Below are 13,023 nucleotides of genomic sequence, written 5' to 3' on the forward strand. Positions count from 1 at the left end.
GAGAGAATGAGGCGAGATCCATAGACAGTATATAAATGGTGAGATCCGCGTGTCTGTCTGCTCTTAAAGGGACAGCAGCCAATAAAGCTTCCTGTCAGTAAAGTTAAAGAACAAAGGGAACAGAGAAAATGACTCGCTGCTCTTGACTAAATAACTTTTGTAGCTTTAATAAGGATTAACTATTTAATTTATAATTTATGCAGTGCAGACTGCATATAACTTTGATAACTTTATTAAATTTCTGTATATTTCCTAACTGTTAAGACAGGAAGGGCAGGAGTAAACATGACATTTATTATGGGTTTATGTTAGCATTGTTTTAAGTTTACTTAAATTAAAAACTGTTATATTTTTGAAGCCTAATAATAAATGTAAAAAAATAAAATAAAATAAAAATCAGTAGCTGTTTTAATATCAGTAATACTGGCCTTCATTCATAAAAAGATGTCATTTAAACAAGTATTTAAATTTAACTGTGAAATTATTACATTAAAAAATATATTAAAAACGTACAAAAACATTTCTTTTTTTATTGCGATTAATCACAGAAAAAATGTGTGTTTAATCTAGTTAAAGTTTTTAATCGATTGACAGCACTAATATATATATAAAAATATCTTTAGTTATTTATTTCTAGTAATTTTAGTGCTTCAACTTAAACTTATTTCAATTTGTTGCAAAGGCAACATTTTTCGTTTTCATTTAGCTTATATTTTTTCATCTTATATTTATTTTGTACTTTATTTTAGCTTCATTTTAATATAAAAAAGTGTTTTAATTTGTTTTGTTTTTAGTTTAGTCGATGATACATAAGGAAGCATGATATGTTGTACTAAAAAGGAAAAATGTCGTACAAAATGTGGGAAAATTATTATAGCTATACATTGTCATGAATAAATTATTTTAATTACTTTTCAATGTTGTGGAAAAACACTCATGTTTTTAAAACTAAATTTGAAAATTTTTAACTTATTGCACTTCATCAATTACTGTCAAAATGATGGCTCTTCTAACTTTTCACCAACAACAAACTAAATTTTTTTTAGCCATTTAAGACCAATTATGTAAATATTCAGATGTAGAATAGCATCTAGAGTAGCTGAAAAACATTTAACTATATATATTTTCAGCTTTTATACCCTAGCCCTAGTTCTAACTTAAATGCATGCACTTCTAACTGGTGAATATGCTTTTGTAGGTACTGCCCCTCCACAAACTTCCTGTTCCCTGGCATCAGCTGCTTCCTCCTCTGCCTCAGGGGCGGAGCCCTGCAGGCCACTCCCTCCTTCAGTTGCGTCTGTGAGTACAGTGTTAACTGGGACCAAGTGACGCCAGGTTCTGCGGGGAGAGAGCTGGGAGGCCACCGCCCTGTGAGCCCCGCCCCTCAGCCCATTCCCCGCCCTGCCGTCCAGTAAGGCAGAGGACTGACCCATTACTATAGCAAACACTGAAAGGCTAAAAAGACTGCACGCACCTAATGCACACCTGCCATTTAACCTCCAGGCCACTAGAGGGTGCAATGCATGCAGCGACAGGAGACGAAAATGTCTGGAAGGCGGCTTCCATTTTAAGAAGTGAATTTGTGCAGATAGACAGAACTGTTATGTCTTTGCTATGAATGTGCTACGAACCTCGCCAGCCATGGAAAAAAAAAACGAAGAGCCCAGAGGTTTAGGTACGAAAGTGTGCATGATTGTGTCCGCCCTTATAAGAGGAAGGCGCCAATGTCGAATGTTTCTTCTTACTATATCGTAATATGTCTAGCTAATCCCTCTTTTCACTTTCTCTATCTACTCACAATAGCTACCATTTTGATCTTTCGGGGTTTTCCACTGATGTGTCACGCTGACCTGCAGAAGTGCTTTTAATAATCACGACAGACTGTTTTGTGAAATTTTTCGAGTCGAGACTTCTGTTTGCACAAATGAGAGAACAGGTAGCGCAATTGCTGGTGTTTTATGAGATGGGAGATTACCGATTTGAAACCTCGCCATAGGGTTTTAGCATCGCAAAGTTCGAGATATCTTTTAAAACATGCAATATGTTTGATTGTTATCTTACTTTACTGGACCTTTTTTTTTTTTTTTTTTTAAAGAGAGAAAAAACTACTTGATCCTGTTTCAAATGTGACTTTAAATACAGACAGACCGTCAGTGTTAGTAACTGAATATAGTATAACTGTTAATACACAACACAGATCTCCTGAAAGCCATGGCAGCGTCTTTCTACGCCCAGTGAACGAGTTCTCAGGGAATTCCGCAGTTGCACTGGGCACCATAGTGATGGTATCTTTAGTAACACCTCCATGGTTTGAGATTGTCTCATCCAGTTGGAATAATGTCAAAAATGTTGAATAGGATGATGGACAGCTTTTTAACTCACACGATGATTGTATGACAGTTTGACCATGTGGGGAAACTGCTACAGTATGTTATGCTGCGTTCACGTCATTTCAGAATTAGCCTAGTGTGATACAAACTCCTAAATCAGGTTCTGGAAGTAAATCCCATCATTTTTCTCCATAGAAGATTTGATTTTCAAAAGACCTACTGTGAGCTACGAGGTATATGATTTACTTTTTTATGTTTATCGATTGCATTATGTTCAACAGTGGGATTTCTTGTGAAAAAACTACTTTACCCATGATTCTGAAAAACTACACTCCACAAAGCACTAATGCTAATGACTGATGTAATCTCCCTACACTTAACTTAAATATTGGTGTATGTATGCATATTTTGCAATATCATACACAAATAACATCTCAGTAGTTTTAAATTTATGTGTTCTTTTTAATTTGATTATTTGCAGTGCTAATAACAATTGTAGTTCTTTCACTCATTAGTGCGATTAAAGTCTTTTTCTCTGCTTTTAAAATACGTTTTTGCTTCAAATCAAAGTTTGTAATGTTGTAAGTCACCTCGTCGCTGGTTGCTTCAGTTAATGGCTTATAATAACTCTTAAATGGGAAAAATGAATGGAAAAAATACTTCCGGTTCCAAGGCTGCTGAAAAAGTGGGCGGTCACTATTACATTCTATTGCAGATTAGAAACAAGTTAAGGGCAGGATTGGCCTTTTTATGCGACCAACGGCAAACAGAAGATTTTAGGAAATTGGTTCTTATTTTCGCAACATTTTGTGATGCTAGTGGTGTAGAAACTTCACTTTTAAAGGCAGCTTTGTATAGATACTGCTAAATATTTCCATTTAATATGTAATTTTATTATAGCCAGCATATTATGCAGTGCTCTCTTAGCTCTTCCTGATTTTGCAAAAAAATGTGGCTCTTTGGTGTGGCTATTAAGTATTTTGCAGTAAAGTCATCATTGATCCATTATGTGTTTACATGTTGCGTAATTCTGACACAACGTGAACGCAGCATAACTTTTAGTGACTGTAAACATCTTTCCAGTACGACTCAAGAGTGTCTGAATTTCTAGCATTGGTTTAAGGGCTAAGTTAAGGTTTTTACACTTCCTTATTGATGGGTGACTGGTCTTCTGTCCCCGAATGGCTCTGCTTATGTCCTGTCAGGTTTTTAAAGTGACTGATGTCTTCTTTGCCCTTTATGGTTTGTTAATATCACAGGAGGGAACCAAGTCTACGGACAAGATTTAGGAGTGTGTGATATTTTCCAAATTGCCATCGAATATCTTCATGAATTTCCTATTCGTTTCATCCTGAATGTCTGTTTCAGTGTGGGTGGGTTTGAGCTAATGGCTTTATTTTTCAGTCAGGTCATGCATGCAGCATTTTGTCTTCATTTTCACACTCGAGAGGAGTTTGTAATCTCACAGCAGAGATGCTCTGCAAAGCTTTTCAAAAAACTGGTGTAACGTTGTGTTTTTGTATGTCACAAAAGCGGTTTTATTTGATTTGAATGAACCATACTGCATATTTCTGTTTCATTCAGAGCCGTTTATGACGGGTTTGATAACTAAAGGTTATTTAGATGAATGTTGAATGACAGTATCGGTGGCATGATGTTGATTACCACAGGAAATAATTTCAGTTTGTCTCTTAGTTTGTAAGAATAAAAGTCTACTATATAGAAGGGCATTATAGAGGGTTTTTCTTAAAGTCTTAATTTTTCAGTACAAATAGGTGTTATTTGAGCTAATAATTTTGCAGTAGAAAGACTGAATTTCTTGAAAATCTGAAAAGAAAATGCAATTTCTTGCCCTTGTAGACTTTCATTATAACTTGCATTACTACAAATGTAATTTTCATAAACTGAGGGACAATTAGAAATGGTTTTCTGTGGCAACAGGGCCTAAAATTTTTGGCCTCGTTGTCCATGTAGTCTGTGTTTGTGAGTGTCACTTCTGTGCGTATTTATGGGTGTAAAATGCAGGAAATGTGTCTGGTATTGAATTTTTGAACCCTCAGTAGGATGTGCAGTAAAAGTATAAACCAAAATGTTGGGGTGTTTTGAACAAAGATAAATAAATCCATATACAGTTACTGCCACTGCAAGCCAAACATAAATGTATTTAACTATAACAATTAGATCTATGAACTCATTTTAACATACTATAGTGAATCCATGCACACACATGTGCCGTGGCTCACACACAAACACATCCTGATCAATCAGAGTGGAGCGATGTTTCAGTTCACTTTGACCACAGCATCACCGTGGTCTGTCTGCGTCCAGAGCAAATCACTGTGTGTCAAAAGGCTTTGTAAATAAACTGTGATTGTGACCTGTCTATCATGTTGTCCCTGAAGAGATGTTAGTGTGTACATTATGTGTGTCATTTGTTCTCTAAACACTGCCTTTCTCTGCAGTTATCGGCCTCACAGTTGACAGTAATGCACAGATGTATATTCACAATCTTGTTTCTCGCTCAATGTCGTACGTTGTGAGAAAATCACGTTTCTATTGTACAAACTTCTCACGCGCAACATGGTGAATATATAACGATGATCTTTTGTGATGCACCTTTTCCAGAAAAATCGTTTCCTGATGTGTTCCTTTTTTTTTTTTTTTTTACCAACTCAGGCGTCACTTTTGCCTCTTACGATGAAAAAGCTGTGACTGACAAGTGTCTGTGCTAACCAGTGACTGTGCAGTTTTAAACTTGTCCCTTGAATGTCGACTTCTTTGCAAATTAAGAAAGAAAAAACCTTGTGACCGCATCGAATGATTTTATAAAGAATTGCGAGCATGTTAAATGCGCTTTCCGATTCAACCGATTGTTTGCGTAGATTTTCAAAAGTCCTTACCATGTAACTATATGTATGAAGAAATATGTCTATATCTATATGAATATATAAATATTTAAAAAATGGAACTCTGATAATGCAGGCCTTGTGATCTCTGCATCTCTCACATAACTTGTCCGAAATAAAAGTTGCCCAGTGAAATGTGAATTATATACTCATATGCATGTGACAATGATGATCATATTTTGGGAGTGGCACATGAATACTAACTTTACTGTGATGTGATCTTCTGTCGATATGGGGCTTGTATATCCAATGCCTTTGACAATCATCTGCACATATCAGAGTTTATATTCCATGCTGTTAAGCAATGGGGAATGAGTGATTGTTTTTTTTCCCTTTCTTTTTCCTTAAATAAATCCTGAATGATCATGATTTGTCTTGTATGGCTTGATAAGGATCTCAGTATCTCTCTGACCCCATTTAGCTTTTGAACACCGTTTTCTGTCATTTGTTTAGTTTGGGTCCAGCATAAGTGGACTTTCATTAGCGATCAGCCGGGCTGGATGTTGCCGGTCTCCCACCAGCTCAGAGCTACAGGCGATGACTTCTGCTAGTGACTCAAAACAGACTGGAAAGATACAGCATGTGCATATCATCCAGCCATACGTGACCGCATTCACCGCATGAATTTTAGACATCAATAAAATGCAAAAAAATAGTTTTCTTGTTTTCTAATATAAATATCTAAACATTCTTGAATCAAGATGCATTTACTTTTAGCAAAATTATGTAATATATTAAGTCTTGTTTTCTGAAAAAGATAAAAAAGAATCTACATTTTGTTAGTTCTGCCAATGCATAAGAAAAATTATCTTAATTCAAAAACAAAAAAAGGCTATTTTTCTTTCCCAAGATATATTTTCTTGTTTTGATTATGAACTGTTTTCTCTAAACTTGTGTCTGAATGTGGAATTATGTGTAAAGCTAAATTATTGTTACATTTACATTACATTTACGCATTTAGCAGATGCTTTCATCTTCTGTCAAAGTGCCAACGATAATCATAAAATACAATATCATGTTTATTAGACAACTAGATTAGGAAGCAAGCTAGAGAAAAGGAAAAATGCAAAGATGTTTTTTCTTTCATAACTTTTCATATTTTTCTTTCCACTCATCATCATCAGATCCAGTCATACACTTTATTTTGTGCTATAGGTTCTTCAGCAGACCTGAGCCCTCAGAAACCCACCTTCATTTTACACACCAACATCTGAAACATCTTAAAATAGATGCAAGATTTCCCTGGAGGAAAGCACACATTGTTTTCCGTCATTATCCTCTTAAAATAAATGGCTCCTAACTGCATCGCCTCAAAAGCCTTTTTTTAGTGTGCTCAGCAACATGTGACCCGCTCTCTATCAAACCTAACAGTGGGAAATTATGAGTCATGCTAATGTTATAGTTTGCTAAGCCACAAAAATGTTTAAATCTTCCTGAAGGGCACTTCAGTGAATGCTGGGGGTACAAAAATGAAGACATTTTCCCAGAATAGTGGCACACATAACAGAAAACAGATGGCAACATTAGATGTGATCTCTCGCTCTGTGTTTGACCCACCACGAGTGCACAAACAAACCTATTTTATGCAAAACTGCCCAAATCAATAGCCTCACAAACAACTCACATGAAAATTACAACCAAAATGTCAAAAAATTATTATATTATGTGGTCAAAAAAAAACAAAAAATCAAATCAACAATACCTCAAGCACAGTATCTTACAGTTCAGTTAGTATCAAACCAATGAAAGCATGACAAGGGTGTTTAAAAAAAACTCACTTGGCAGCCATCTTGGCAACACCCCCATGCTCATTATTTTCAAATACAGCTGCTACCTGCTGAAATGACCAAAACTGTTGCCCAAGCATGTGTCAAGTAAGAAATAAAAAGCAAAACGTGTACATTTTTTTGCTCCATGAAGGATGTACCACTATCAAAAGACAGAAAACTTTGAACAAACATTCTAAACACTACTGGAAGAATGTTAGCCACAGTTCTAAGAATGTTATTTTCTTAAAATTGAATTGATGTTGGCAATTTGCAACAGAGTGCGATTTACAGTAATGTAGAGATGCTACCAAGTGACCAAAACCTTAACATTGTCAAGTAAATTTCTATGGTTCTTAACTTCACAGTCAGCTTCCATCATCAGCTCCTGCTATCAGCCTCCAGTCTCTTAGTTCCTGCTGTTTGATCACTTCCGTAGCTCAAAGACTTTGATAACAGGCTCAGACTGTGTTGAAAGTGGACAAACGTCAGTCCGATATGTTTTGTAGTTGGATAAGCTGAGGTTAATGTTTATGAGGACTGGATAATGTTTGCTTGGGTCGGAGTGAGATTAAACCATGTAAGATCTATCAATATTAGTTCACAGTGACTCATTTTTGTTGACTTGGGAGAGCCTACAACTATCTAGATTAAAGAACTGGTGAAATCAAAGCCACTGTCTCCTTAAAAGACGTGATGCAGACTCACTAACACCGCCACATGTGATGTGACACTTTAGGGTCTCTGTCATATGGAATAAGAGAAACTCAGAACTGGACAGACACATGTTAAACATATCATCTCTCCCCTTCCCTTCCTCAGCTCTCTATCTCTATCTGCTCAGAAGATTTGCTGAAAAGCTGTCACTGGATTGCCTGCTTGATAAGTGAACCTCTGATGCATTACTATCAGCTACACCAGAAAGGAAGAATCAGATGTAATGTAATTCAGTGTAATCATAGTATCTGAATGTGTGTGTCCTTGCACTTACCTCTGATGTAACTCTGTGAAGTGTGTGTGGGGTGATGTACAGTAAATGTACAGGTCCTTTATATTAGCTCTTTTAATAGTTTTTGCATGGGAATATCAGAGGTCTCTTTTGCTTTCTATAATTTCAAATTCAAGTTAATAGTAATCTGACGACAATGTTAAAATACATTTAATTTGGACTTTTAAGACAAATTATTTTAATAGGCCTAATTGTAAAATCATCAAAATCACCCATGTTTTTTTATTCATAATTTAGTTCCACTCCCATCTAAACATGTTTCATGATGTTTGTATTGCTCTTTTACTCATTCTTTTCTTCCATCCATCTGCACAATCTAATATCAACAGTCTCAAACTTCACAGAAGTATGAGCTAATAGCATTTGTTCTCTTCAAACTTTGCATTTTGTATGAGTTTTACAATGTACAATGAAACTAAAGACAAACTAAAATACTTATATACAGGTAATAATACAGGTAAGTCAGACCAATCATAATTCAGTATGTAAATGTTATGATGACATCACTGCTTTCTGTTACATTTTGAATATTGTAACACTTTTCAAACTTTCGGCTTAATGTACTTCACTGTTAGTTGTATTTTGAATGTGTAAACAGTTTATCAGTGTATGTTGAAGTTATTAACTAAGATTTTAAGATTTAAAGAGAGTCTTTATTTACTCAGTCTCATGTTGTTCCAAACCTGCATGACTTTTTTGCCTTGGTGCAACACAAAAGAAGAAATGCTGAAGAATGTCAGTAACTAAACAGTTTCTGTTCCCACTGTATGAAAAGAAAAAAAAATTATTTGGCTATCATCATTCCTCAAAATATCTTCTTTTGTGTTCAGAAGATGAAAGAAATGGTTTGGAATGCGATGATGGTGAGTAAATATTGCACTGTAAACATTTAAATCTTTAAAAAAATATATTTCATGTGGTAACATCAAAATTAATTAAATTCAAACTCAAACTCGAAAATATTACATTAGGCTATACTAAAAAGTCATTTTTATGGGTCAGATTAGAAACAGTTCCTTAAGTATTAACTTTTTACACTAAAATCTTGAATTAGGATATTAAGCATATTAGGTTTAAGCTTACTTTATCAATATCAACATTTTAAATTATGTACAAAAAGTTTACACCAAACATTAATTAATTGCTAAAAACTGTGGAAAGAAGCACAAAAAAATGTAAATATATGGGATTTGAAGACTGCCCTGCAGTCTGTATGTGTCCTTGTAAAGGTGTGAGAGTGTGTGTGTGTGTGTGTATGTGTGTGTGTGTTGGAGCTCACAGTCCGTGTGTGTATCTGTGGCGTGGAGGGCTGTGTTGGGGTGAAATGGCATTGATGTGATGTCCTACGTGTCTCTCCGCCGTCTTCAGGCGTTCTTGCAGCTCCTGGTACTCCCGTTCAGCATGGCGGGAAACTTTTCGGGCCTTCCTCAGAGAATGCCTCAGTTTCCCCACTCGTTCTTTTAACCGGTCGTTCCTCCTCTCCAGCTCGGCCACGCGCTCCTCAAGCTGTCCCACCCGCTCCTCCTCCTCAAACAACACCTTCTGCACTGAGGAACACAGCAGCTGAAAAATAAAACCACAGACAGTCACTCGTGTGCATTCTAATCAGAGATCTGTGCATGTGTTGACAAACTGACCCTGCGGAATGAAGGTCAACATACAATGACATGACATCATTTCCAGCCTCTGTCAGCCTTATTACTTCCTGTAGAGCATTGCCTTTCTTCTCTGGGCCCCTACACATGCCAGTGTGTGTGTGATGGAGGAAGTTCAAAAGTGACCCGCTGTCGTGCCCACAGTAGACACAAGCCGAGGCATGATGTGTGTGTGTGTGTGTGTGTACATGTGGAGAGCGTGTGATTTGAGCAACCGTTGAGCAACGGGAGGTTGTATGTTCTGTATGTTCTCCCTGAACAGCAGAAAGGTCTAAATCCCTATTGTAAAGGGCCAAAGAGTGTCATGTGATGTTAAAGGTCACCACATCAGCTAATTGAACAAAGGTAAAACGAATGGCCATGAATGCCAAATATATCCTGCTCTGCTGTAAGACCCAAACTAGACTCAGATGTGGTGGTAAGTGAGCCATACTTAACAATAGATGAGTGTTTATGAGAAAATAAATTGAGATAAAAGAAAGACTGAAGAAGAGAGTTTGGGTAACATTATGCATTGAGACATTTGACTGTGTAGAGTTTAATACAGCATAATGGATGTTTAAGATGGATGATACAAGAAGCAGAGGGTGACATGACTAACAGACACGGTGCCGGCTATACAGTCAAAAGAGCACAGAGTCTCTCAGGCAGCCTTAAACAATCCTTTTCCCACAGGAAAGCTCCGGTGTAAGACAGCTCTCATTATCTCTGGGAGGTTCCCGGGCCTGATAATCACCCCACCTGTTCCTGCAGCGCACACACCATCATTATCTTTTATATTCTCTCTGCATCTGTCTGTCTCTCTGTGCAGATGTGATTAGTGAAGTGTCCCGGTGTATCTTTTTTGATTTGTAATACTTGAATTAATGCAAGAGTATTTTAAAGAAATGTTCAGAGTTCAGAAAAGATGCAGTTAATAGAGTTGAAATTGTTTCGAATCTGAATATGCCTTGCTTGGATCTAGACAGAGCGACTGTCACATCTGTTTAGCTTAGTGTACACCTGTTAGAGAAACCCTGCACCTCCTCGGGTCACTGGCTTTAACCTAAACATGTATAGACACACACACACAAACATTTCTGACAGCTTTTGATGCATAAAAGTTTTCTATATGTGTGTAAGGTTGAGCATCACTAGCTAGAGGGTCTTTAATCTGGCTTCTATCGAGACGAATTAATTCTCATGAATTAGCCTCCTACCATGAAGAACAGTCACAGTTGTCAATACAAAGACCACCAAAGAAAGGGAAGTGTGTGCTGTATGAAGGAGCTCCATTTACCCATGAGAACCTGAACATGTTACTTTTGTAATATTCCCACTACCGGTGTTACTCGCACCTATTTGGCCACAGCCAATCAGATTCCTCGATTCCTTATCGCAGCTTCAGTTGTGTTTTCTCCAGGTGCTAGTGCAGAACTAGTGGAATGGAAATTGCCTGCTGTTTTACTGTTAAACATCGGTAATAATAATGTGGTTGTGCATGCAGACACTCCTGTGTTAATAAAAAGCCATTTACAAGACTCATGAATTTACAGCTGAGCCATTTCAAAACAAGCTTGCTCAAACACGCATACATACTGATGTTCACCTTTCGTGGATTCCTGCCTTTCGCACATCATTTTCATTTATGTCTGCCACTCTATAGTGCATATTGAGCCCATCTGTGTGTATGTGTATTGGTGTCGTACCCTGCTGTCTTCCTGGCTCTCCCAATCACTATTAAAGTCGTGTATTGTCTGTCCACCAGAGCAGTTTGAGAACTGGAAGAGGCTGGAAAACAGTCGTCTGTTCTCCAGCGTGTCAGGGAATATGGCATCCTGGAAGTTAACTCCATGAGGGAGGATGTTGTAGTTTTCATCCATCCTGTAAGAGACATGCATATACTTGTGAGGATGTCTCACTGACTTGACTCAAGTCACTTGATGACTTAATTTTTTTATAATAATCTAAATTAATTTAATTACTTAAACTGAAAATAAAAAGATGTCCAACTGTTGTTTTAATAAAGAGCATGGGTTCTTGAAAATAAATAGACATGCATTGTTTGTCATCTTAAGTTTTTTAAGATAGGTAAAAGAGGCAACTCATTCCCTACAAAAAAGTATGTTTTAAATTAATCTAATAAATCAAAAGCCCATTTAGCAGCTCATTAGTTCAGAGTCACTAGTTTTTGGGAATACTTCACCGGTCGCACTCAATGTTTTGATTCACTAAAATGGTTCATAAGAGTCATTTAGCAGCGGTTCTGTACTGAATGTTATTGCAAAAAAACAAAAAAAAACAATGCCAAAATATTTAAGGCGCAAGAATACGTTTGAGAATCTAAACGGAATCATGGAATTTAGGAGTCTTCCCATCACCTGAAATAAGAACTGGTTCTTGGTTTTTAAACAGAGCCCACCTGAGAAAGAAAATGTAGGAGTTGTTTTCCATCACCGTGTGTGACTGACAGCTGAAGTACCCGAGTCCCGTGAGGTTGAGGCGCGAGCCCGCGGGCACCTCCAGCATGCTGCCCCACGCCTGGTCGCACAGCAGCTCCACCTCCGCCGCGTACAGCAGCGCGTCCTCCGCGCGCTTGTGCTTCTGGTACGACAGGTAATTGTAAAGGCTTGGCGCGTACGGCTCCTCGTGGATGGCCAGCACCTTGGCGTACACGATAATCTCGGCGAGTTCAGCTCGACAGCTCTCGCTCAGTGGTCTCCACTCGCTGGGCAACTGACACGCAAACGCGAACCCGAAGCCCAGAGTCAGCAGAAGCGCAAGGTGCATGCTTCCCGTGCCAGTAAATAAACCCAGGGGTAAAAAGTGCTCGTTCACGGGTTCAGTGGATAGGCAATGCAAGTGAAAGCACCCATGCAGCGGCCCTGGGTCAGTTCACGTAGTATATTCTCGACCTGTTCAGACTAAATTAAATCCTCACGTCCTGCTCCCACTCCTGCTCCATCACTCCTAAAATTCGTCTCAGGCCAATCGGACGCGCTGGAGTTTAAACAGCCAATAGACGCGCTGCGTCATGCGTTCATCACGCAGCCCCACTGCTGCATTCCTGAACGGCATTTGGACTAGTTTTCTGACTTTATTGATTACACAAGAGAAAACATCACTGTTCATGGACATTCACTTTCTACAAAAGTGACTTTAGGGGAAATGCATTATATAACGTGTGAGCTCTTTACGTTTCAGTAATGGAAAAGTTTGTTTTACTAAACAATATGAAGTAGTTTGTCTTTGTATTGTGTTGCCCATTTTAAATTATTTAAATTCCCCAAGTGCCTTCATTAACTGGGATACAACTTCCATAATATTCATATTAAAATGCAGAACAGAATAATTAATAATTCATATAAATAATATAAC

At 37.6% G+C, this 13,023-nt stretch overlaps 2 protein-coding genes across 6 annotated transcripts in view; one reads left to right on the forward strand and one right to left on the reverse strand.

Moving 5' to 3' along the window:
- Positions 1 to 1,795, forward strand: part of LOC132098750 (calcium/calmodulin-dependent protein kinase type 1D-like) — a 57,279-nt gene extending 55,484 nt beyond the window's left edge. Inside the window, exon 11 of the mRNA XM_059504912.1 lies at positions 1,199 to 1,795. Within this exon, the coding sequence (XP_059360895.1) occupies positions 1,199 to 1,329 (131 nt within the window). The 3' untranslated portion in view covers positions 1,330 to 1,795. The remainder of the gene's footprint in view (positions 1 to 1,198) is intronic.
- Positions 1 to 12,770, reverse strand: part of LOC132098752 (coiled-coil domain-containing protein 3-like) — an 81,727-nt gene extending 68,957 nt beyond the window's left edge. Inside the window, exons 1-3 of one of the 5 annotated variants that reach the window (XR_009422968.1) lie at positions 12,068 to 12,740; positions 11,355 to 11,529; positions 9,359 to 9,553 (exon numbers count right to left, since the gene is read on the reverse strand). Coding sequence is in view for 4 of the 5 variants with exons in the window: in XM_059504916.1 (XP_059360899.1) it covers positions 9,359 to 9,574; positions 11,355 to 11,529; positions 12,068 to 12,435 (759 nt within the window). In the remaining variant the exon portion in view is untranslated. Of the gene's footprint in view, positions 1 to 9,358; positions 9,575 to 11,354; positions 11,530 to 12,067 lie in introns of all 5 variants that reach the window. The other 4 variants (XM_059504916.1, XM_059504914.1, XM_059504915.1 and 1 more) reach the window with 4 other exon arrangements.
- Between the last annotated feature and the right edge of the window lie 253 nt (positions 12,771 to 13,023).

Source organism: Carassius carassius, chromosome 22 (genome assembly GCF_963082965.1).
Source record: "Carassius carassius chromosome 22, fCarCar2.1, whole genome shotgun sequence".
Classification (NCBI taxonomy): Eukaryota; Metazoa; Chordata; class Actinopteri; order Cypriniformes; family Cyprinidae; genus Carassius; species Carassius carassius.